Source organism: Gracilinanus agilis, chromosome 5, assembly GCF_016433145.1.
Source record: "Gracilinanus agilis isolate LMUSP501 chromosome 5, AgileGrace, whole genome shotgun sequence".
NCBI lineage: Eukaryota > Metazoa > Chordata > Mammalia > Didelphimorphia > Didelphidae > Gracilinanus > Gracilinanus agilis.
This window is the reverse complement of record NC_058134.1, coordinates 101,627,138-101,654,244: the sequence shown is the minus strand read 5'-3', so window position 1 is coordinate 101,654,244 and position 27,107 is coordinate 101,627,138. Positions and strand designations below refer to the sequence as shown.

General features: G+C 33.8%; 1 protein-coding gene across 1 annotated transcript in view; it reads left to right on the top strand.

Moving 5' to 3' along the window:
• Positions 1 to 27,107, top strand: part of CNTNAP2 (contactin associated protein 2) — a 1,887,185-nt gene that overhangs the window by 620,566 nt on the left and 1,239,512 nt on the right. The window contains exon 11 of the mRNA XM_044678981.1: positions 7,685 to 7,834. Coding sequence (XP_044534916.1) covers positions 7,685 to 7,834 — 150 coding nt within the window. The remainder of the gene's footprint in view (positions 1 to 7,684; positions 7,835 to 27,107) is intronic.

The window sequence follows — 27,107 nt, the reverse complement described above, 5'->3', positions numbered from 1 at the left end:
ACAAAAGCAGGAGACAGCACTGCCTCCACCCCAGAAATGGAGCTATGCTTCAGCATACAGACAAAATCAAGGGAAAAAATAACCCCCAAATGACCAAAAGACAGAAAAAGCCCAATGATAGAAAAAGAATTCAGCAACAGAGATGACCAAAATGCAAGGTCAAAAGAGGGCAGCAATACAAAAATGAGAACGTGAAGTATGCCTCAAAGGAAAATGTGAGAGGGTGTTAGAACTCCTGGAAGGACTCCAAAAAAGGATCAAAAAGCCAAAAGAAGGATCTAGAACAACTTCAGGGAACTCATGGTAAAAGGCTAATGGAACTAATGGAATCTGAATCCAGACTGAAGTATGCCATTCTTCATTTTATTTCCTCCACAAACTTTTTTCTAATATAAGTGATAGGTAACTTTTTTCACAACATGATGCACATGGAAATATGTATTGTATATTTTATTATATTATTATACACATGTATAATCCATAACATATTATCTACTATCTTTGGGAGGGGAGAGGGACAGGAGAGAGGGAGAGAAAATGAATGAAAAATGACAGAAAAGGACAAAAGAAAATTATAATGACATGTTTTATGGGGAAAATATTTAAAGAGATGATCAATAATCAATAATCCCACAGCCACAAAGAGAAATAGGGCTCCTCCTCAAACACAAGGCTTCATTGTTAGTCTTTTGTGTGAGGCAGTTAATAAGTGGTGGAAAGGGAAGAAAAAGTAACATTTTGAGAGAACCCATTAACCCTTTTTAAGACTAAGAGTTTTTATTCTCCACTTAAGAACTGAACTCACAAGAGGTCTGGTCCATTAATGCTTCACATTCTTCTCTGTTAAGGCTCTGGCCTCAGGAAGGTGAAGGAAATAGAATTACTACTTCAAGTAATACAAAGAAGGGTTGCCTTCCTCCTGGCCCAGGTTGTACTCTTTGTTATTTATGACACCCAAAACATCTTGTAAGATTTAAAATGCCTCCATCTTCCTTTCTGTACAAATACATTAGTATATGTTATATACACAAATGGTATAGAATTGATCTATGCGGGTGGTTTCAAGTGAAGTTAATCTCAGAGGCCAACCAAACCCCATTTAAGATTCCGGAGCTCACACACCAGAACCTTCCAAATTTCAGTAATGCTCAGTTTTGTATGGATTTTATTTTAAATTTAACATTTCTGGTGCACTTTACTTTTATAAAGTGGCTCAGAGTGGTTAATCTTTACAACATCTTTGAAGGAGAAAACTAATCTGCTCTGCTGGCCCCATGTAACAGATGGCTGGGGAAATGACACAGAGAGAATAAATGCTTAAGCAGTAGAGACAGAGATACTGAAGCTTGTACTGCCCATAAAATGTGTGTGTGTGTGTGTGTGTGTGTGTGTGTGTGTGTGTTTTTTTTCTGGGTGAGATACTTAATTTCTCCCTTCCAAGCTCATGTAGTCACACAGGGAAAGGAGTGTCCTGAGGTCTCTAGTATCTTCTCACCATACACAAAGCTAGATGATCCAGAAAATGAACCCTTTAACCAGGAAAGAACATTGGCCCAGAATTTATAGTCCATTCATTTTAATGTCTGTCTCTGTCTCTGTCTCCTTTTAAATTCAGCAGCATTTTAAGTTCCTATTTTGTTATAGGCACTATGAGGTAGTAAGGATATAAATACAGACAAAAAAGAAAGATATGAAAAAAAGGAAACAATGCCTACCCTCAAGTTTATATTATATTTCAAAACAGGAATTTGTTAGTTATATTATCAAGAACAATTAGTTTTTTCTTATGACTAATTTGTTCCATCTATAAATTGAAAATATTAGACTGGATAATTCAGGTCTTAAAATGTCTGTGATTTAATGGTTTCTCATCTCTCTATTTAGCGGAAATCAGAAAGATATTCCAAATTTTGGTTTCATTGCAGGTAACTCTAGAATTCTAAGTTGATCTGTATTCATGTAGAGAGTTTCCGTCTAGGAAGAATCTTATATGAATGGAATTCCAAGCCCAAATCTATACTCCACTCCAAAAAAAAATCCTGTAATAGTAAGAAAACTATTCACACTTCTGTAGCATTTTCAAGTCATAGCTCTAACATGTATTGGTTATATGATACTCAACAAGTTACTCAATTTCCTTAAAACTCTTACCTTCCACCTTAGAATCATTATTGTATATTGGTTCCTAGGCAGAAGAGTGGTAAGGGCTAGGCAATGGGGGTTAAATGACTTGACCAGGGTCACACAGCTAAGAAGTGTCTAAAGCCAGATTTGAACCCAGGGTATCCCACTTCTGGGCCTGACTCTCAATCCACTGAGACACCTAGCTACTCTCAAGTCACTCAGTTTCTTAGAGTCCTCAGAAACTATCTTAGATTGTAAGTTTGAGAAAAGGAACTTCCTTTCACTGGTCGAAGGCTTATCCTCAGGGGTAACTCATTCATTCTTTCACATCATTAACATGGAGTCAGGTATTACATGAAAACATATGTGCAACCTATATCAGATTATCTGCCATCTTGGGGAGGGAGATGGAGTGGAAGGGAGGGAGAGAACATAGATCACAAAATGTCAGAAAACAATTATTAAAATTATTTCCATGTAATCTTGGGAAAATGCCCCCAAAACGTGCATTACCTAAATAAAAATGGAGTCAATCATTCAATAAATATTTACTAAGGATCTACTATGTGGCAGGCACTATGCTGAGGACATAAAGACAAAGGACAGTCCTTGCTTTCAGGGAGTTCCCAGTCTAAAGAAGAACATGTTAAACAAATAAGAATTTACAAACAAGCTACATACAAGAAAATATGGAAAAATAATCAAGAGGGAAGTCACCAAAATTAATGAGGATCAGGAAAAGCTTTTAGTAGAGGGTGAGATTTTACCATAGATTTGAAACCAAGAAAACCAGGAGAAAAAGAAGAAAAGTGTTATCACACATGCATGTATGACAGCCTGTGAATATGGCCAGGGTTTGGGAGATAGATGTTGCTTGAAGAATAACAAAGAGATCAGTGTCATTGGATCAAAGAGTATATTGAAGGTTCTAAAGTGTAAGAAGAGTGTAAAGGTAGAGAGGAGAAGATTTTGAATGTCTTTGAAAGCTCAAGGATTATATATTTCATCTTGAAACTAATGGAGTTTACTGAGAAGGGAGTGATGTGGTCAGACCTGCTCCCAGGAAAATCACTTTTTCATCTAAGTAAAGGATGGACTAAAGTAAAAAAAAAGGTTTCTATCAAGGTAGCCATTGTCAGGTCTATTGGTGTGATCCATCTGTCAGGGAAATTATTGGTAGAGTCAAGATGATAGGTGATGAGGGCTTATACCAGATTGGTAGTGGTGTTAGAAAAAAAGAACCATTTACATTGGAGTGATGATGTGAAACTTCAATTGACACTCTTGATAATAGATTAGATATGGAAGTAGAGGGTGAGAGTAAGGAATTGAAGATGCTATCTAAGTTGCAAGCCTGGATGACTAGAAAGATGGTGGTACCCTCAACAGTAATAGGGAAGTCAGAAAGAAGGAAGGTTTGGGACAGATAGATAATGAATTCATTTTTAACATATTAAGATAGCTTACAGGATATCCAGTTTGAGATATTTAACAGGCAGGTAGAGATACAAGATTAGAGGTTAGCCAGTTAGGTTGGTTAAATTGATGTTAAGAATCTACAGCATAGAGATGATAATTGAATCCACAGAAGCTCATAAAAACACCAAGTTAAATAGTACTGAGGGCAAAGAGAAGTATATAACAGAACTCTCTAAGCCAGCCATTCACTATTCCACTTAGCTGCCCTAGAAAGTGTCACACTATACCAGGCTTCCATTGTATCAGTTAATTTGGTTTTATCTGATCACTTGGCATTTAACTGATCTTATTACTAAGCTATTTGAAATAAGTTAAATAAACGTTACCATCATCAAAGCCTTTTTTTGGTTGAGACTATAATACTCTCAATATACATTTAATTTTGTCATAATAGTTTTTAAATAGTTTTAAATAGTTTTTAAAGATATTTTCATTAATGTTTTCTGTTCACTAATGCTTAAAATAAAAAAAAAAAAAGATTCCAAATGCTAGAGATGGCTTAAAAGACCCTGCCAGTGGCATTATATCATATTATATGGGTAATGCAGTTTAGGACAAGACTCACTACTCCACAGGGCGAGTTTTTTTGTCATTTGTCTTATCCAATAATTTTGTTTCACAAAATGATGCTTCAGGTTCTGCTATTTCTGAGGAAGTTATGTCATTTTCTATAAGGCAGAATTTTATGTTCCTGACAGAGTCTAAAATTAAATCCCATTTATCCCAAAGGAAAAAGGAATTTTCAATTTCCTTTCTAGTTTAAAATATAAACACTTTAGAGGACAGCCCTTCTGTAAACAATGGTTCCTCAAGTAATAGACTATTTATAGTGATAAAGAATTTTAAACCTAATCCACAACAATAATCAGAATCTAAGAATTTGAATCCCCTGCTTATTAAAACATTTAACAATGAATTATTCTAATGTAAAAATATTTGATATTCTTTTCAGTATACCACATCTTTTCATAGATGAGAATAAAAAGATTTAGATTCGAGTTGTCTAAATCCAATACGTTTTGGCCATGTAACCTTGGAAAATTCAAATATCCTGTAGCTCAGTTTTAGCAGCTATAAAATGAAAATGATACTACTCTTTTAATCTCATTTTTTTTGTGTCCTGTATTTGATATAAAGTATATACTTAATAAGTTCTTTATTAATTGACTAATTAAAGTGTTTTAAATATTATAAAATGCTTATAATTATAACAGTAGACTATTATTATTCTTGGAATTTATTTCATCCATTGTTAACTTTTCACCCAAGAGAACTGATCTTCTCCCTTTCTGGCTTCTCCTACCACTTTTCTCCTTTCAATTCATCAAGCTCTCTTGGCTCCAGTTGACAATTTCTTAGAAAAAATAATAAAGAACCATGTACATACATGGTTCCCAGTGAATTCATTTTACTTTGATTGCAACTAGACTCCGATTGCCACTTGGCAATCCTTTAGTGATCTCTTATTAATCACCATCCATGCTTTTCCCATACAAGTACCTCATGCTTCTACCTCGTTTTGTATCTTTCTCTTCAGTCTAGATCAGTGGTTTCCCAAACTTTTTCGGCCTACTGACCTCTTTCCAGAAAACATATTACTTAGCCCCTTGGAAATTAATTTTAAAAATTTTTAATAATAATTAATAGGAAAGATAAATGTACCTGTGGCCATCACCACCCTTCTGAATTGCTGCAGCACCCACCATTTGGAAATCACTGGCTTAGATGCTCTTTCAGTTACACAATTTTTTTTAGTTCAGTTATATAGAATTTGGTTCTTGAAATAGATAACATTGTAAAAAATATATATTTTCTTTTAAGTTAGTAACTTGAAAATAATTGCTGACATGCAACCTGAGGCTATTATGACTGCTAGAGATTATCAGTCGAAAAATAAAATGGTCTCTTTACTAGAAACATTTGTTTTCCTTTCATTTTTTACTTTCTGTAGTATTTAAACAGATTCAAGGTCCCTAATGAGATCCACTTTTATGTAGCCTTTAGTAATTATTTGATCAACCCACAGATATTCTGGGTCAATATTAATTCCTTTCTGGCATCAGAAATGCCTCAAAAAAGGGTAATACTAATGCTGAAAGTGAAAAATCTCAATTAAAGACCATCGTACAAATTGTCATTTTATCTTTCCAGCAATAATAGTATCTTGTGATCATCTTGAGGAAGAGACTGCTTAGTGCAGAAGGATACTGCCTACATGAGTCTTACATTATCTCCCCAAATTGTTCAGCTTCCTTTTTATGTGTTGCCTGTTTTTTTAGAATGTGACCACCTGGAAGGCAGAGATTGTCTTTCATTTTCCTTGTATTGGTAATCTCAAACCTGCTTTTCTTTTCAGTTTTACAGAGTAAATACTTGTTGACTTGATTTAAATGTTTACATACTTTTTTTTTCTTAAGCCTTTTAGTACACCTTCGAGGCCAGGGGCTATTTCATTAGTACAGTCGTCCCTCACTATATGGCGGTTCACTCATTTTGGCTTCAGTGTATCCCAGGTTTTTTTTAATTTTATATATATATATATATATATAAAATTCTATATCATGGAGTTTTCCCTATATCAAGGGACTTTGTGGATGAATGTCTTACTATGCACAATGGAAATGCAGTAGGCCACTACCACTTGTGCAAGTATGTCAACATGAGATTGTACATGGCATACTATTGGCTGAAAGGCAGCCAACCACAGCACTTTGTTCTGTATCCTGGGTGCTGATTGGCTCAGTGTTTATAAGAGTGTGAAGAGGTTAATAAGAGTGTGGAAAAGGTTTTCAGGAGAGTGGGAAGGGTTTATAAAGTCCATTAGGTAAGGTGAATAGTGGTTTTTCTAGTTCTCCCAGCTTTTACCTAGCTTAGAGAGAAGCACAAGACATGTTACCATCTACCTGAAGAAAAAATCTGCTGCCAAAATTTTGCAATAATCAGTGGATCTTATTATCTTCATTCTCTCAAGCCTCTTTATGTCCATTCTTCACAAACTTTAAAGGATTGTTATGTTTTCATACCAGAAATTTTATTTTATTTTATTTTAAACTCTTACCTTCCATCTTGGAATCAATACTGTGTATTGGCTCCTTGGTGGAAGAGTGGTAAGGGTAGGCAGTGGGGGTTAAGTGACTTGCCCAAGGTCACACAGCTGGGAAGTGTCTGAGGCCGGATTTGAACCTAGGACCTCCAGTCTCTAGGCCTGACTCTCAATCCACTGAGCTACCCAGCTGCCCCCTAGATTTTATTATTAAGAATTTTTTTTTTCACAAAGATTCATCCAGTTGAAGTGACACTCTGTTATTCCTCATTAGGCTAGTAGACACACACACACACAATATTCATTCCTTAGCCTTCATATTTTTCAAAGTGAACTTGATTACTAGTAGCTAAGTCATAAGCAAGAGAACAGAACAAAAATGAGACACATATTATGGAAGTCATTGTGCTTCCTAGTTGTGATGAAGTTAAGATTTAATAATCAAAAACATTTTTAAAAAATTAAATACCTCATCCTTTCTACAACCTTCATACTAGTCCAAACCCTTTCAAAGTAATCACTGTATTTATTGACAGACTTCTAGTAAATTAAATCACCTATTAAAAAGGTTTGGATTATTTAATAATGCATGTAATCCCAAATATATTGTACACGTCTTATTGTATATGGTGTTAAAAGTAGAATTTAAATAGTCTAATACAAATATATGTTAAACATGTTTCAATCTGTAATTAATGGTTTAGTTAAAAGAAAAAGGAAAAAACGTGAAAGAAACATTATTAGGAAATATTTGGAATAAATTGGTATAAAAATTGTCAATTTTCCAATGTAAAATCACAGCTTTCTTTCTATTAAAAATCTGTAACTTTCTAAGTATAGGACTATGTCTTTAAAAAACTTTACTATTATTATTGTACTCTGTAATACAATAGATGAAAACAAAATATGAAATACATATTCATATAAAAGATTAAAAATATGAAAATAACCATAGTAAAATGTACACTTTAACAAAATAATAACTAAGAAAGTATTTTCTTATAAAAATAATTTAAAATGTATTTTTTTTCCTGCTAGGCTCTGGGTTGAACGATGGACAGTGGCATGAAGTTCGATTTCTAGCCAAAGAAAATTTTGCTGTCCTCACCATTGATGGGGATGAAGCATCAGCAGTTCGAACTAACAGTCCTCTTCAGGTTAAGACAGGAGAGAAGTACTTCTTTGGAGGTAAAAACAGAATTCATCTTGTTGGGCTTTTAAAAAAATTATCTAATTCTTCTTTAAATCCAACATTTCATTAGATTATCAAGGAGTCATTTGAAGGGGGTGCTTTATCATGTGTTATTTGTTGACTAGATGGTAATAAGAAATAGAATTTTCCTGTAAAATTTCATATAGGTGAGACAGTACAATATTTTTTTTTTAATTTTTTAAACCCTTATCTTCTGTGTATTGGCTCCTAGGTGGAAGAGTGGTAAGGGTGGGCAATGGGGGTCAAGTGACTTGCCCAGGGTCACACAGCTGGGAAGTGTCTGAGGCCAGATTTGAACCTAGGACCTCCTGTCTCTAGGCTTGACTCTCAATCCACTGAGCTACTCAACTACCCCCCCAGTACGATAATTTTTAAAATTCTTATATTCTTTATTCTAATTGGTCCATTTTGAGATTTGTTGTATTCATTTTTTTGTTTATTTTTTGTTTTTGTTTTTTTTAAACCCTTCACTTCTGTGTATTGGCTCCTTGGTGGAAGAGTGGAAAGGGTGGGCAATGGGGGTCAAGTGACTTGCCCAGGGCCACATGTTGTATTCATTTTTAAAATATGTTATATATCATTGCAGTAAGAATATTTTTTTTCTGTCCTCAAGTTGTTAAAATACTTTATTACAGCCTTAATGTCAGTCTAACTAACAATGAGGCCTTTTTTGCACGTTAAGATGCTTAGTCCTGTCATGGACTTATTTTATACTGAGGTGTATAATGAACAGTTCTCTGAGGTCAGGTTCTGGATCATTCTCCATTTTAAGAAATTAATCCTGCCAGAACCTGTATTATATCCAATGAAATCTTTCATTAGATTGTTGGGCATATCCATCATTTGTTAAGCCATTAAATGTCTCTCAGACTTTTAATCAAATAATTTGGGTCCTAAACATGAAGAATCAAGTAAAAATTATTATTGCATAAATTTTTGCAGAAAGATAGTTTCCTCTTAAATTGAAGAGGAATAACTATTTCCATTTCAACTGGCTGTTCCTTCATTCCCTTGTAAAAACAGAGGATCTGGCATGATTATACTCATACCATGCTATACTTGCTGCAAAAGTATTGTTAATCAAACAATGTAAAATCATCTTTAGTATTGAGACACCATAAGGGCAGTGTAAAATCACATGAAATATTAAAATTTTATCAGACTGACAGCTGAACATTAAAGGAATTTGGCTCTTAGGTTGCTATCTCAAAGACCATTGTGATTTGTTTGGTGGCAAGAAAAATTCTGTTGCAATTAAAATATTCTTTGTAATTTAATAAATTACCCCTCTGGACAGAAGGTGTTTGTCTTTCTAGCTAGAAATAGGATCAGTAGGGAAATATATATTTGGATCATGGTTGGATCCCATATTCACCTTTAAATGTCTTTAGATAAATTTCATTTGTTGAAGGTGAATCAGGTAAGAGGAGAGTCGTCTTGATCAAATGAGAATCTCATACTGTCATACTCTACCTTTTATTTTTGTTGATATGTATGCCAAGATACATTAACTCAGGTACTGATGATAAGAAAGACATGGTTATATTGTGAATAGAGATTATTCTTTTCCCTAAGACTTTAGGAACTTTTCTGGGGACCTATTACCTAATTCAAGATCTGATATATTATAATTTTATATATTAGAGCTATGTGTGTGAAGTATCTAAAAACCAGAACTACCAATTTAAATGACCCAAATGTGGGCATGTCCCATGCAGAGTAGGGCAATGGATTTTAGTACAGCAGCATCACACTCATTTTTCTACAACCCTTGTTGGTCATTTCCTCTATCTTTATCCTTCCTAAGGAGCAAATTCTTACTTCTAAACAGGTTTGTCTTATCTCTGGCTTTTGCAAATACTGTGAAATCAAAGTTGTGCACACTCTATAGGATTGCAAAGAAACAGCTTGAGACAGAATTAACATGTGCCTTTCTCAATGTATAAATTTCTCAATATATAAACAAGATGTTCTCTGTGAGATATTTCATCAAAACGTTTATTCCTGCCATCTGGAAGAAAAGATCCTAGTCCAAATGATCCTAGGCTTGTAATTAGCTGTTGCTAATCCACAGAATACTTCATATTTTTGTCACAGTTCTAATTTTTCATGGTATGTCTGTACTGATAACCTCATCAACAAGGGAGGTGTTAGCTTGCCATAGTACAAAGAACAGAGTAGAATGTCAACAGCTTTGGACTTGGAATTCAGAGAGACTTCAATTTTTTTTCTATGGCCTCTTATATTCACCAAATGTGGCCTTGGTATGTTTCTTTACCTGTTTCTTCCTTTGTAAAAAGTAGAAACATAATACTTGGATTAACTATTTCACAAGATTGCTGTGAAGACCAAATGAGACCTACAAACATTTAATCAAAACATAAATAATACTTATTATTAAATTGAAGTTCAGAGGAAAAGTGACTGCCCCAGATTCATCTGTTTTGTAGAGTGGCATAAGATCTTTAAATACATGAGACCTAAAGAAGTTTTTACGAGAACTTGTAGGCTCTGTGCCAGCTCTGTGCTATTTCACTCTTTTATCATTGACATCAATAGTATTCTAATCATGTCTGAAGATGATACAAAGTTGGAAAGGAAAACTATCACATTGAATACCAGAATAAAATATTATGTCAAATCTAACATAATGAAATTTAAGAATGATGAATGTTAAGTATTATCTTTGGATAAGAAAAACAACCTCCTAAGTATCTGGGTCAAAGTTTCCAGCCAATAGTCCTTTTGAAAAATATCTGTATGAGATTTTAGTGTATTGTAAATTCAGTAAGTCCGCCATATGCATGTCAGCCAAGAAAACTGGTTTAGTCTGCATCGAGGAAAGGCATGGTTTCTGGCACTGCAGAAGGTATAATCCCTCTGCATTGTGCCTTAGTAAGACTATTTATCATATATTGTTCTATTCTTTATGTCATGGTTGGAAAGATGATGATAATAAGTTGGAGAGAATCCAAAGGAGTGCAATCAGGATGACAATAGGACTCAAGATTCAGAGAAGTGAGGAGTGATTAAAGGAGGTGAGGATGTTTAGTCTGACAAATGAAAACCTTTCAGAGGAAAGTAGGGACGTGATGTGTCTCTAAGTTTTGAAGGGTTGTCCCATGGAGGAAAGATTACATTTTTTTTTCCTGGTCTTAAGCTTGAGTGATGGAATTTAAGCTGTTTTAGTGGAGAATAGATTGCCTTAGGAGATAGTACTTTGTCATTATTGGAGGACTTCAAGCAAAGACTGGATAATAATTTCTTAAATATGTTAAAAAGGAATTTTATGTAGGTTTGTACTAGACTCTTATGGCCTTTTGAAATGTAAGGTCTTCATAAATATAAATCATGTCTCTTCTAAATCTGATATTTCATGATCTCCTAGATCATATCTTTTCTGCCACTTATTAACATACTCTCATCTGTTATATTCTGCACTTTATTTATGGCAACCATATATTTCTCTCTTGTCCTGTGGATCAATTACAATTATAATTCATCATATATTCTGATGTTTTACAATTTTAGTCATATTGAATCATTGAAATTATCAATCTATTAAAAAGATGCATTTTTTCTTTAAGGATATTTGAAAGCAATGACCTATATTACAAATACAATACATTATACGTTCTTTTTTTTAATATATACACCTTGGCATCCTGATCATATTTGGTCTCTAGTATCTGAAAGAAGTATATTTATTGGGCCAATTTAAGAAGATGCCCATTCAACTGTATATCCCTTTCTGAATAATAGATGCTTAAGTATTCACTTTTATTTTTCTTATGTAGATTGTAAGGCCTAATTCTTTTGTGTCATTGTAAATATCAATTATAAGGCTCTGAGGCTTTTTGTAATCATTATTAAAAAAAATAGCACCTAGATATACTTTGACACCTTTCTTACAGATTCCTAGAAATTATCATTTTTTAATTAATCTACCCTGTAGAATACTCCAGGCTTAAAGAAAACACATATTTTTAATTTATGTTTTTAGAGTCATCTTAAATTAATCTCCTTAACAAATGACTTTGGAACTTCAGAATGGGTTGGTTTCTAAAGTATACCTGCTTCTTCTTTACTGCTCAAAAAATTGTTTTTGTCCTAACTGAGCTGCAGAGATTTAAATAAAAGCACAGTCTTACTATTTCTTTTGTATTTTCTGGTTTCATTTAAATAATGTGATATTTAAAACCCAAGACCTGTCAATAACTAAGCTCTGGTTTCATTTACATTAAAGTCCCCATCCTGTAACTTCCTTCATAACTACAGACTATTTTTCCCCTAGGAAGAACATCTATCTCCTACTAATTTCTGTGAATCTCAGGCCTGTGTTTACCTTTCCAAATCAACCTTCCTTGGGTCTGAATTGTGCTTTTTTGTTTTGCCTGGATAGGAACCAAAATGGGAAAATGACAGCCTCATAGAGAAGCTCCTCCATGTTACTGTTAACCAAGCTTTCTCAGTTTCATTCCAGCAACAAAGACCATTCACCTTTGTAAGGTCTGCAAAGCACTTTCTTAACCATTCTGTGAAGGAGGGTATGAGAAGTTATACTTTTTGAACAATGATGACACTGAATCTCTGCAAGGTTACATAACTTGCTCATAACACTTGGAAAATAAGTATTAGAGGTGGATTTCAAACCCAGTTTTTTGGCTCCAAGGTCACAATAGCCAAGCTTGATTTAGGTATCATCTTCCCAACAGAAGTTGCTCACAGTTGGACATTTCATTATTGAAATACATGGAATGAGTATGATTGAGGAGTATCTCCCCTCACCCTCACACACATTGGCTTTTGTCTAGAGTGACTTCTGCTGAGCATACTTTGCTGCTTGGTTCCTTTGTGTGCCCTTGCCTGTGAGCTTGGCACCTTCTCAGGAGAGATGTATCTTGAACTTTCTAGTTGTCCAAATATTCTGGCTTAATGCTGAATGACTTAACATTTTAGGATGAGGAAGGAATTCACTTTCTGAACACTATAGTAGGAACATTTTCTAACTCAAATTAAAAAAAAAAAATCCATTCCTATCCCTTCTGCTCTTTCTTCCTCTTCTCTATCCAAATACATGGCATGTAATTCCCTTTCTGGGTCTATCCATGACAAAGAGGCCAAGATGCCCCCTTCAAGTATGACCTTTGAACAAATTAATAAAAGAAAAAATGTAATTATTATAATGTTCACTCAATATCCACTCTTCTTCACCTATAATTTGATTCAGATTAGGATAAGGACAAGTATAAATAAGAGAATTTTACCCTACATCTGGCTCAAATAGTGATGATTCCCCATCAAAGATCAAATTCAGTCTTTTCTTCCTTTTGTAATACCCTTCTTCACTTTATAATAGAGCCCAACATCACTGGGAAACTTACAAACATTTGTCTCATGTTTATTGTTTAGTCATTTCAGTTCTATTCAACTTTTTGTGACCACATTTGAGGTGAGGTTTTCTTGGCAAAGATAATAGAGTAGAGAGCCATGTCCTTTTCTGGCTCATTTTATAGATGAGGAAACTGAGGCAAGCAAAGATAAGTCACTGGCTCAGGGTTGCATGGCTAATAAATTTATGATGCCAAATCTGAATTCACAAAGAGGAGCATTCCTAATTCTAGGTCCAGCACTCTATCCACTGTACAGAAAGCAGTCCCATGTCTTATGTAGATTTGATTTAAAGTCTGAGCAGATAAATAATGAAGAAACATTTTTAAATAGTTCACATTTATTTTGAGCCTTGATTAATTTAATTAGTGAAACTCCATTAAGATATAAATTTTAAAAGAACAACAATATGAAAAAGTACATTTATTTCAAGTTGCATATAATAGTATGGTTAAAATTCTCTGTGAAGGATAAGACATGTTCATTGTTAGAAAAGATCATAAAAATGAACTTTATGCACCAGCAAAATTGTAGACTATTAAGTTTGTTAAAATGTGATATAAGTGAGATCCCTTTAAGCATGAAAAAAAGATCACTGAACTTGCTAAGTGAATATTATTAAAGTGCAAAAAAACAATTTAGAAATTGTCCTAGCTGTTATAATATGTAGAAGTCTGAATATGTTTATATTCACAAAATTTAAGAGGTGCTCCTAGGATTTAAAAATGAAAAAGATAAGGTACTACTACAAAGATATCATACTGATATATAGGAGTTTTGAAATATATATTTTTCTCTGATATCACAGTAATTTTAATTCCTAAAAATAAGAGACATTAAACATATTTGTATATATTACTTAGATATAGTTATAGCTGTTCACGTTCTGCTTGGAATCACTTTCTGTTACTTGTTTCGTATCTTTAGTCTATTGTGCAAATGTTTTTACTTCCCTAGTAAAAATGAAGGGCAAGGGACGATTTGATTTTCATCTTTGTGCCCCCGGTGCCTAGTATGGTATATTACACTGTAGTAACTACTGTAGCAATGACTATAGTTATAGCTTAATAAATTTTGGTTAAATTGAATTCAAATTCACTACTGCAAATTTTCAAAATTATCTGAATATTTTGATTAATTAACAATTAATTAATTAATTAATTATAATTTGTTATTTAAGACTTTGTGAGGACTCATTTGGTCCCTGTAGAAACTGTGGAGATAGGTACTTCAGATATTATATCCCGATTTTTCAGAAGAGAAAAGTGAGTGTGAGAGATATGAAATGACTTGGCCCTTATCACACAACTAGAATGTGTCAGAAGTGGGACTTGAACCTAGGTTTACCAAACTCCAAAGCTGTCCCTCTCATGAAATGACATAAATTAGAAAGATTCAATAGAGAAGAAATCCACTATGTAAAATGTGTGTGCACTTAATTCTCAAGTTAGCTATTGCTAAAGTGATTCTATGAAACTGCTTTTTCATATCAAGCTCTATTTCTTTCATTATTAACATGTTCTCTCATCCAACAAAGCCTCTCTCCAGGGATATCAGAGAAGAGTTTATGTCATCCTTCCTCCAGAGCTACCATGACCATTTCTCTCTCCTGATTTTTTATCCATCTTGTTTTTACATAGTTGTTTGAATGTTGTGGTCTACATCCATTATGAGCACCTTGAGGGCAGAGAAAATTATTTTTTGTCCTTCTTTGCATTTCCCTTGCTTAGCCCAGTGCATGGCACATAGTAGACTTTTGATGTATCCTTCTAGTCTTCATCTCCCCATGATTAAAAAATGAATGCACAGGAGAAAAGAAGGAAAGTGACATTGTCCAAAGAAGAGTATTTTACCAAAGTTACAAAATATCAGATCTCTGATGTGTAGTGTGATAAAGGTACCCTGTAGCTTTAATGTGATATATAAATATTAATGTTCATGTTCCTTGAGGGAAGAAATAAGATTATTTTTAAGGTTGTATCCCTAGGATATTGCTTAGTGTCTAGTATGTAACAGATAAATAGTAAATGTTTAGAATTATTCTTATTAGTATTAATATTAGTTTTACTTTCCCCAAAATATATAATTTTAAGTGTTTAAGCTAAAAAGGGTGAAAAAATACAAAACAGCTATTTTAAGATTACTTTTGTCTCATTATCCTGTATTAGGGAAATGATTAAATATATATGGAAATTAGGGTTATAAATAGTCTTAGAGAAATGAATGTATGTTTACTTAAGAATAGATTCTAATCCTATTTTATCTTCTTCTGGGACTCTTCTATTCATATGATGTAATATTAAGAACTTGTCATCTGCTGTGTGGAGGGTAAAGAGATGAATATGATAGGAAATATCATTTTCTAAATTTCAGTCATAGATGCCAGATAAGTAATCAAAGAGAAAAGAAAGGTGAGGAAAGAGGGTAGGGGGAGAGAGAAAGAGGAAGAGAGAAAAGGAGAGAGAGAGGAGACAGAGGGAGAGAAAGACAGAGACAGAGACAGAGACAGAGACAGAGAAGAGAAACACAGAGAAACAGAGAGAGAGAGAGAGAGAGAGAGAGAGAGAGAGAGAGAGAGGGTGGTGCCAAAATGACTACCCATGGCCAGCAAAATGCTAAGCCAGATTAAAATGTAATTTGGCCATTTTTTACAAAATAAATAAAAAATACCTGGTGTTAATTTGTGGGTTTCCAAATCAATTTGGAGCCTGCAAAGATCCTTTTCTATTTGAGTTTGAAACCACTGGAATAGATGACTTCTGTGGTCTTTCCAAAATTAATTTCTTCCTTGAATAATTGCAACATTTAACAGTATCATTGAAATGTCTCATTCACAAAATAAAGAAATTTGGACTATATGATTGAATATGGTGATTTAAGAATTTTGACTATACTAACAGAATTGAAGAACAATGAAGAATGGATTAATGTTAACCTAGGGGGAAGACTCTAGTGTTGTAGTGCCATAGAACTCTTTTCATTAATTATATTGTTTAGCTTTTCTTTAATCAATGATTTTATTAAAAACGTAGATTATTATCAAATCTCTAAGTGACTCCTAATTGGGGAGAATATAAACCATATAATTAATTATAGCTAGAATTAATATAGCACTTTCAAATTTGTTAAGTGATTTGTTATTTTCTTTGATTCTCAAAATAACTGCAATGTAGGGATGTTGAGGCTCTTTCCTCTCCCCCTTTTTCTGAATGAAAAACTGAAGCAGAAAGAGATTTGACCAGGATCAAAAAGCTAGTGCCTGAGGCAAGATTTGAACTAGGCTCTTCTTAATTAGAGTTCAGCAGTCTATTCACTACAACACCTACTTGCCCCTTCCATTTCTCCCTTCCCATATTCTTCCTTCTTTTCTTCTCTCCCTAACTCCTTCCTCTTGTTGTCTCTCTTCTGCCTTTATCTCTTTCAAAGCACACAAATAATGAGATTATTGGTTTCTCTGAAGATCTCAATATGGAATGATGGCTTCAATCTGATGAAATTGAATTTAACAATAAATGTAAGGTCTTTCACTCAGATTGAAGTATACCTATATGGGTTGCAAGAAGCATTGCCAGTTAACATTCTTAATTAGTCATAGACTTCAGGATTTTAATGAACTACAAGTTCAGTAAAGTCAGTAGTATAACAAGGCAAACACAAATTCCTAAGCAATACTTTTTTTGTTTGTATTTGTTTGATTTGATTCTTGAAATTCATCAAGGTAGAGTTTTCCCATTATGAATATTCATATCACTGATAAGGATTAATAATTTATCTCTAACATAGTTCTTTTTAAAGAGTTGAAAGGGACTTAGTAGCCATCAAATGAGTTCCCTGATTTTGTTTCATTTTTAAAAATATGTTTTACTACTGTCGACATGGAATTTAGAGTTCCCAAACTTGTAGCTTAGTGAGGTATGATGAACCCCAAGTTTGGAAATAGTTTGTAGGTTGGAGACCCCAAAGCTTGGGCTTGTTCCCTGTTCCCGTGGGAATCCACCCTGAAGGGAATCTCAGGCTAGCAGTTGCAGACTGAATAATGGACCCCAGGGTAAATGCTAAATACCCTTTTGTCTTAGGTAGTCTTGCCCATTGTATCAGAGACCCTGTCCCAGGAAGGCACACCTGGGCAGGAACTACCTTTTAGTATCCATTGTGTAAGTATCCCCTTCCCCTACACCCTAGCCTCTAGCTATGATCCCTTTCTCTAGCTTGATTGTATCCTGTCAGTATACTGTCAATCATCTCTCCCAGCCCCTGGATCTTCCCAAAAGGTATATAAGTTCCCCAATTTCCTTTGTCCCTAGGAGTGGTCATCTAGCGCGGTGTCACTCCCAGGGGGATCAGGGAGCAGAGCGAAGCAGTGTTCCTTTAGACTCTGCACAAGGCGCACCTCTGCATAAGAGGCCAAGTAGCCCTCATCCCCCTTTTCCCTTGATTAAAGAGTGGTTTTATGACTATTTAATAGTCCCATGTTTTTCTAAGTTACCACTACATAGAAACTGGGGCACTAAGAAAGTAAGGGGCTTATCCATGTCCAAATTGTGTTAGAATAGTGTCTATAAACACCAGTGAGTCAAGAATCTTTATGCAGTAGAAGATCCAAAATTTTTAGTGCCATGTTAAGCTTGGAATCTCCTGTATATTTGAATTGCCTGAGATTCCCAGGACAGAAATAAACTCCATCAGCTATCTGTATTCACCTTTTTGTAGATGAACTGAAGGAAAGAAAACCATGCAAAATGGATCTATCTCAACTTCTTTCTTGTCCTCCTTATCTCATTAACTCCAAGAAATGCTCTTTCACATTAAGAAGTACTACTAAAAGGCCTCCACAGTCTAGTATTCTTATTTAGGTCTGAATTGAAGAAATTTGAGCTCCTTTCTTTTAAACCATTCCCAACTTTCCTCTGATTTTCCTTCCATTACCATTTTTCTTCTTCTCCTGCTTCTGTGTGATAGTTTCTTTTAGTAAGAGTGGAGAATAGAAATTTGTCTCCGATTTATTTCTGTGCACATAGAAAACAGAGCCACAACCTCAACCCAGGATTCCTTTAACTAGAAATTCAGACCTCTTTTTACTATGTTACCTTGCCGTGTCCAAAAGGTCTGGGATGGTAGACAGAAGATTAGGATTCAACTCTTCCATAAAATCGAACTTAGACAAATGACTAAAAATCATTGGACTGGGCCTCAATTTCCATTTCCACATGATTCATAGGATCCTTTTTGTGTGAGACAGAACTGAATGTGCTATTCTCAGAATGAGTATTCAGCTTACAAAGGCTAGTTTGTTATCTTTTGTTGATTGAGGACTCCAGGGCTAGCTTCGGAAGGAGAGGAAAGAAAACAGAAAAGGCAGTAAACAACTTGGTTGTTCCCCTTACCTCACCTGAACAGGTGTTTTGGATTGTAGATCAAGGCCAGGTTAGGGGATGGAGGGGAGGAGGCTTGTGTTGGGCAATTGTATTTATTACCTGTTTGCTGCCTATTCAGTTGGCACTTCTTAGCCCAACACTGAAGTGCTCTCTTTCATGAAGGGAATAAACAACTGCCTCTTTTTACTCCTACCTTCTGATTCTAGGTCATGTTTATTTGAATGAGTAGGGCACTTGTGCTCATTGAGTGGGGCACTTGCCATCATTTTGTATTTCAAACACTTTCTAGCTACAATGTCTTTTTTGAGTAACTTCTACCCTTCTATCTCTCTGCCAAAGCAGGCATATTCCCTCCCCTTTCTCCATCATCCACAGAAGGGAAAGCAGTGACACTCTTCATAGCAACCCTGTGGAATGATAATAATAACTCAGATGTATAGAGAATTTTAATATTTACAAAGATGTACTGCTGGAGTTCAAAATTATATAATGTTAGAATTTATAGGAAGTTCAGGATCACAAAATTCAAAAATGAAAGTGCTCTATGAACGAAATATAATGGAGAGAGAATAATAAAAGTATAACAAAATTTTCATGTATCAAGTAATTAGCACAGTGCTTAGCACATAGTAGTAGCTTAATGTTTATTGATTGATTGATAAATTGATAACATAAACCTTTATTTCCTCAATATGGCCATTCAAAGAGATCAAAGACTTGTGAAAGATCGTGGAATTAGTAAAAGTGTGTTATCAGTCTTGTTCTTGTTCTTTTTCTTTTCCTTTTCCTGATGTACTTTTTAGCACTGGCACAGATTTGAAATCTAGATGCTCTAACTCCAAATTTGACACTCTATTCCATCATAATGAATCTCTCCTAAGCTCTCATCATGCTATAGGTTTAAGAAACTGAGTTCCAAAGAGTTCCAAAGAAGCTGGGTGTCCTGACCCAACAGCTATGTTCCCAAATATATCTTCACTAAAATAAATATAGTAGTGGATCAAAAATCATTAAACCATGGTTGCCTATGACCATGAAAATTTATAAACATGGAGGCCACTTGGGCAGCTAAAGCAAAAAAGCTAAGCTAAACATGGAACAGGATACGGTCACAAATTCTAAAATTTTGTTATTTTGAAGTAGTAGTTAGGATGCTCATATAACTAATAAAAGGAGAATTGTGAATTTTAATCCTCTGAGATTTTCTAGATAACCAAAACTAACAAGTGACAAAAATGATATTTCAGAGATTTGGAGAAGACGAGTATGTTATTTCACTATTGATGAAACTATCAGTTGGCCTAACCATTATAGAAAATGATTTGGAATTATTAAAAAATCACTAAGCTTTTTTTACCCTTTAATCTAGCAATGTCACTTAATATTAATACTAGTCACATAGTAGATTACAAGGCAATTAAAGACAGTTCAAAATATTTTTGCACATTTTTTTTGGAAATTCAGGAGAACAATTTATATGAAACCCTAAATTTTGTAAAATAAAATAAGATGGAAACACTTCTGAACTTTGACCAATGAGTGATGCAATTATAATATAATAAGATTTTTGTGAAGTACAACTCTTATCTCTTAACATAAGTGTGGAATGAGACTTTTATCAATCTGTTCATTTGTTTTTTCTTGACTATTATTTGTTACAAAGCATGTGTGGGGGGTGTAATGTGAAAGGAGAATGGGATGTATTTTTATGGGGGAAGTAGTCTTTGTAAAGTGAAAGTAATAGAAAAAAAGAAAATAGTATTAAGAAAACACTGAAAAAGAAAAAGAATTAGACTGATGATAAAACATACATCTCACCTTTGACAAAAAGATAGAGGGCTAAAAGTGTAGATTAAGACATACAGACTCAGACATGGCCACTAGTGAATTTGTTTTTCTGGTTCATATAAATTTGCTACTAGGGAGAATACTTAAGGTGAGAAGGGTGAAGAGACATAAACATGAAGGAAAAAAGTATATGAATAAAACATTTTTAAAAGATTCATAAAAAGTATAGCAGAAAAAATAAAGCATTATTTTTATTTCTTTATTACATATATGTATATTGTTAAAAACAACAACTCTATAACAATATTTCATGACTCACTGATGAGTGAGTATTGCAGTAGGTACAATTCTGGGTGTGGAATCTAGAAGAGCTGTGTTCAAACTCTGTTTCAGGATTTGCCAGCTATGTTAAAGTCTTTCTCTGTTTCCTTCTATCTCACAGAGTAAATATGTGGATCTAACAAGGTATGATAAATGAAACACTTTACATCCCTGAATGTATTGTAAAAGCCTTAATTACTGTTTTCGGCTATGAGTACTATGTGTACACACACACTCACAGGAAGAGAGTGGATCTTTTTTGTTCTTCCTTGTATCTTGAAATGATCATGTTCCTTGATATTTGTTAAGTTCGAAAAATCAATTAAAAAGGAAAAATGAACCAAGAATGAGGAGAAAAAAATATTAGTGGAGAAAGAAAAAGCCCTTTTCTCATACTCTATGAGCATAAAAGCATGTCCTTATAGCATTTTTTACTCCTAATCTTTATTGCATCTACATTTGATATACTTTCCCCAAAGTAGGTAGAAAAGAATAGACTATGTTTATCAAATTTACAAGTGGGGATAATGAATGTGAAAATTAACAAATTAGATTCCAGATTTACATAAGTGCTGAATAGAATTTATTTACTTTGGAACACCTGGTTACCTGGGTCTCACTTTGATGTTGTGCTTCTGTAAATTACTAATTTAGTGCTAATAGCTATCTCAGCTTCTGTTTCACCATTGGAATATCAATTTATTCAATAATCACTGGAGAAAAGGAACAATTGTAAATGAGAATATTTGTGAATTTCTGTAAAATATTGATAATTTTTTTAAATGTGGATTAACCAAATAGCATTTAATTGTAGTTAAGCTTCTTATCCTTTTTTAAAGAACTAAATCTCCCTCCCCATTCTGTTAATATGATCAACATTGGGTTGTAATTATAAATATTTAAAACCATTCCATTGATAGCCCTTTAAGAAAGAAGAAGAAAGTTTTCTATGTAAATATTAAAGGAAAAAAATTCTTAAAGTTTCACATTAGTACAAGTTTTTAAATGATCTTTGCCCCAGAACAGAATGAGTAAGATATTCCTCTGGCCAAAACATCTTTTATTGTAGAGATTTTTTATTCATCCTAAAAATACTAATAGACAAAGTTCAACAAAGAAGCTTTTGTATCTCAAAGATTCTAAATCAGTCTTCCCTCTCCTTAAGCTAGGTTGTTTTTTTTGTTTTGTTTTTTGTTTTTTTTACCCCCTTTTGCTTTTCTCCTATTTATTTTGATCACAGAGGCTTTTTAAAAAAGGATAGCTTTTTCCCTTCTCAAAGGAATCCCTGAAGAACCTTAGTCTTTTTTGTTTTCCAATTATATGCATAATAGAAAAGGGCAGAGAGAGGAAGTGAATTGTGCAGTGAAAATGAATCCATTAACCTCAACAAAAGTGTTTGCCTGCTTAGAGATAAGAAAGCATTCATTAGGTAGCTTAAACTTCTTTTGGAGAATTTTTATAGTTCCCAGAGGGGAAATTAGAATGGGTCCATCATTAGGACTAATTATAATGAATGTGAAAATTTTGAATCCTTAGAATTTTTTTCTGGATTTGATAATTGACTTATGTTGAAGAAATTGGGTTTTAGAACAGCATTTAAAATAAAAAAAATAAGCCCTGTAGATTTTTTTCACTCACAAAAGTTGTATTGGCCCATTTTATAACGATAAGTGGTAGTTTACGTCCCCCTTCTCAAGTATCTATAATTTTTTCAGAAATACAAAAATTAAATCTGAATTCTATGTGCTTCTATATCATAAACAAATGACAAATCCAGAATTATATGTAATATATAATTATACATATATATCATTGTCATTTGTTTATAAAATGTTCTGAATTACATAGGGTTGAATCAGCTTTTAAAATTTTTATTTGTATATTTATGTGTATAGATGTATGTCATGGGTAAACTCATCTATGCACATTCAGAATGATAAAGAGTTGAACTGCTATAGTAAAAGAAGTTGGGAAAACTTGATCCAAGTCCCAAAATTTTTACGTGTCTAAATATGTATGCAGATTTACATAGTTTTTAGTGACCTGCTGATTGTTGGTGGAATTAAATCACTGATGATGTTTTCATTGAGTTTATTTACTGACCCAGTTTTCTAACCGTGGGGATATATTAGGTTATTTCTCTGGAATAGTTTTGTCTGGAATAGTTATGTTATTCATTCTTTGTCATAAAAATAGCCATGAAAGGTTCTGACTTTTGAACAGTCTGTCCTCAAATATAAAATGAAAGACCTGTTTTAGAGTAGAATTTAGCTTCGTGATGCACAACACTTTGGCTATAATGCTAAAAAAAAAAAGGCATTAACATGATTTCTGTCTTCAAAGAGTTTATAGTCAAGTAAATTGTATAAATCCCTAATTCTTTGCTCAACATATTAATTTGTAGGTTCATGGAATTTCAGACTAAAAGGAAACTTGAAGCTCACTTAGCCCATGTTCTTAATTTTACAGAGGACAAAATTAAGCCAGTCAACTGAGGTGAGAGCCAAAGTCTCACTAGTAGTTAATTATAGATTGAGATTAAAAACCAAATGATCTGACTCTAAATCCAGTGCTTTTTGCTCTTGGCTAAAATGTTTGTAACTATTTTCTAATAAATCTTCCTCACTTTTCCCCTTTAGATACAAAAATGAAGTTTATTCAACAAGTTTTTGTGAAGTTCCATTGTTTTCAATAAATTCTCTGTCCACAGTCAGTGAGCTACTACTCTTTACTAATGCAATCTTATGAAACAGACATATTTGTCTCAGAATTCTTTCTTCTTTCTTCCCTTTCAGAATCACTCTCCCTTTTTTTTTCTTCTCCACCTCAATATTTTCCATCCACCTCCTTCAATTTATTGTATATTATCACAACTGAGAAAAGTTCCAAGGACTATCTTTCAGCAGTGTAGATGTATAGATGAATAGATGATGGTAGTCAGCAGTTGATCTGTGCCTCATCTCCACCGAGCCCTAATATTCTCAAATAGAATATAAACCCTTTGAGAGCAAAGAGTTAGCTTTTTTTTATATTTTAACTATGAGGACCTAGGATAGAACTTCTGGTATTGACCTGAATTGAATTCCTTGTACTAAAGCTTTAACTGCCTTCTAAGGATATTCACATTTTTATAGCATGATTATTATAAATAAGAAGTAATAGGGGCAGCTGGGTAGCTCAGTGGATTGAGAGCCAGGCCTAGAGATAGGAGGTTCTAGGTTCAAATATAACCTCAGACACTTCCCAGCTGTGTGACCCTGGGCAAGTCACTTGAGCCCCATTGCCCACCCTTAACACTCTTCCACCTATGAGCCAATACACAGAAGTTAAGGGTTTAAAAAAAAAAGTAATATGCCAACATTTCCTTGAACTGAATTGAATTAGAGACTTCAAAGATTAAACATTTGAGACAAGACAATTTTTGGTGAAAGAAGAAAGCTAAGGAAGAAAGGACAACATGACTTTATTTTTTTTATTTGTATATTAAGCAATCATCATCAAACAGACATTTCAATGTATAAAGGAGAACAAGGAAGATTTGATTAAGAAAATAACTATTAATTTGTTTCTTTTTTTAAAGATCCATACAAAAGGATAGAGACTGGAAGTATTATTTCACATGCTTAGGGAATTCTCTGGTGAGGAAAAATCTTATCCTTTTTAATTGACTGCTTCTGTGCAACATAGAATCTTAGAAAATTGCCAAACATTGGGTAAAGTGACTCATGCAGATTCTAACAACCACTTCTGCATCAGAGGTGGACTTTGAGCCAAGGACCTTTCAAGATTCAAGCTCTATTTGCAACAACTCCCTGCCACATTCAAACCTCTTACATCATACATCTTAGAGCTAGAAAAGATTTTAGAGGCCATCTTATTCAACACCTTTTTATAGATCAGGAATATTTTAGATATCAAAGACTATTTAATACTTGCTCCCCAGACAGCATTCTATCTCCTACTTGCATGCATTTGGGATCACCATCCTCCAGGCCTGAAGAATATTCCCTTCTCATACTAATTTCTGAAAGTCCTTGTCTTCCTTCAAGGCTCAAGTACAAGTCCTATAATTTCTTCCCTGATTCTCTAAGTCTGTGTTGGCAAACCTATGGCACACATCCTAGAAGGAACTGGTCCCTTCCCCCTCTCCATGTGCTCCTGAGGACATTCCACGCAGCCCAATTGGAGTATTTTCCTTCTCCCTTCTCACATTCTGGCATGAGGGTTAAAGTTTGGGCACTTGGTCTCTAAAAGGTTCACCATCACTGCTCTAGGCATTGACTCAATCCTCTCTCAAATAACTTGTATAACCTTGATTCAATTACATGTCCCCTTCAGGGCTCCCCACTCTATCCTATCACATCATAATTCCTTTAAGCTCTGGGAATTTTGTTTTTGTCCTTATATATCAGTAGTTATGGCCCACATTTTCTTGATCCTAGCTCCAATATTCTACCTACTATATCACATTGCTTTAATTACATTTGTAAAAGTCAATATAGGAACTCACTCAAAGTATATTTGAGAGCATGAGAACAGAGAGAAAATACATGGCTTGGCTACTGGTAGATATTTGTATTTGATTCAAAGAGCATGAAGTAGAGATTTATATGGAGGGAAAAAATAGGATAAATAAAAAGTAGAAAGGAAATGATGGTGCTTTTACTCATTTTACTCTAACAATAGTTCATGCAATTGAATGATTCATTTGAGCAGAAAAAAAAAAGATACTGTGTTTGGGTGCCCCTGGAAATAGAAGAAATGAAAGAAGTGTTTTGTTGGCTTTTTTTTTAAGATATGGAAAATAAAAATTTTAAAGATGGTTCTAAGCTTAAGAGTGGCTAGTTTTTATAATGATGAAGCTATATTGGGGCAAGAGTTGACACTTAGAGGTCAAATTAAATAGTTTTTCAAGGAAGTGCTCTCCTCTAAAATATTTTTATCTTTCAACATTTTATTTCAATTACTTTTTAAAATTTGAAAGAACACAAAATATGTCGTTATCCACAACTTCAATGTGCTTATAATTGACAGAAAATACAAAGCTATCATACTTGAAACAAAAAGGTTAGTATTATGCTATCATCTAACAATAGTATTAGATACAAAGGGCAGAACACTGAAGATTGGAGGAACTGAGAAACCAAGGAAATGGATATCAGGCTGAATCCTCCTAAAAATAGGAGAGGGCTATGATGACAGAGGTAAAAAAAACCCAAAAAACCCTCAAAATCAGAAGTGTGAGAAGAACGTTATTAAAAAAGCACTGATCACCAGGCTCCTTCAAAAAAGTTTAGTTTGATTTTATACACAAAGCAGTGTGGTAAAGTGAAAAGAGCCTCTAGAAATATTTTTAGTGTTTTCAAATCTGGCCTTGATTCTTTCTACTTTTGCGTCCTAGGACAAATGACTTCACTCCTCTGGGTCTCAATTTCCCTGTTTGTAAAATCATGGAATATGACATCTTCTGAGATTATTTGTAGCTCCAGTGGTATGATCCTACAATCTGACAAGATTTGTGTGTATGCAATAATCATGCAATTATTTTCAAAGTGTTAAAAATGAGAAATATCTCATCATTATGATTTTTAAAGATATTGCATAACAGAAATATTTTTATATATAATTATATGGCAATTTGTATGATAATTAAAAGAAAAATTCTTACCTCAGGAAATTGTTTCTTTGTCACCCTAAAAAGAAAAGTGTTTCACCTATGAGCAAAACAGAAATTAGATGAGAAAGTGTGAAGGAAAGAGTTCATAAGGCTCATGTTTTTTTAGAAAGTAAAAATAGATGAGTTGAAAACACTTTAACCTAACACCTGCATTTTAAATATGTTTTTATTCTTTTAGAACCTGCAATGGCTTAGTCACAAAACTAAAGGTCTTATTTGCACATTGATGGACAGATGGTGCTTCCTGGCAAAGGGCCTACCGAAATACGGTGCCATATGCACTAGACAGGTTTAATGAAAAGAGAAAGATTTTTGTTACATACGATTTCAGAATTATTCAGTCAGTCACACTTCTCTTTGAAATTTACTTTTCAAAAGATTTCCACCAGTAAATATGTTTCTTCTGAAGATCTATGCTGATGAAAAAATTGTCAAATTCATTTTAATTCATTAAAAATATAAGGAAGTTAAATATTACATGTATTAAAATGAAAATATATTACATATCTGCTTAGTATTATTTTTGACCACTGGGATGCTACTTGTTTCTTGGTTATAGAAGCAGAAGTTGATCCAGTTTCTTTCTGATTGAGAAGTTAACCATCTATCTACTAGTCCTTGTTTTGGTTTTTTTTCTCTAATCTCTCAACTGCCAAAGAAACTCTGTAAGACTACAAATTATTGAGTCATTAAAGG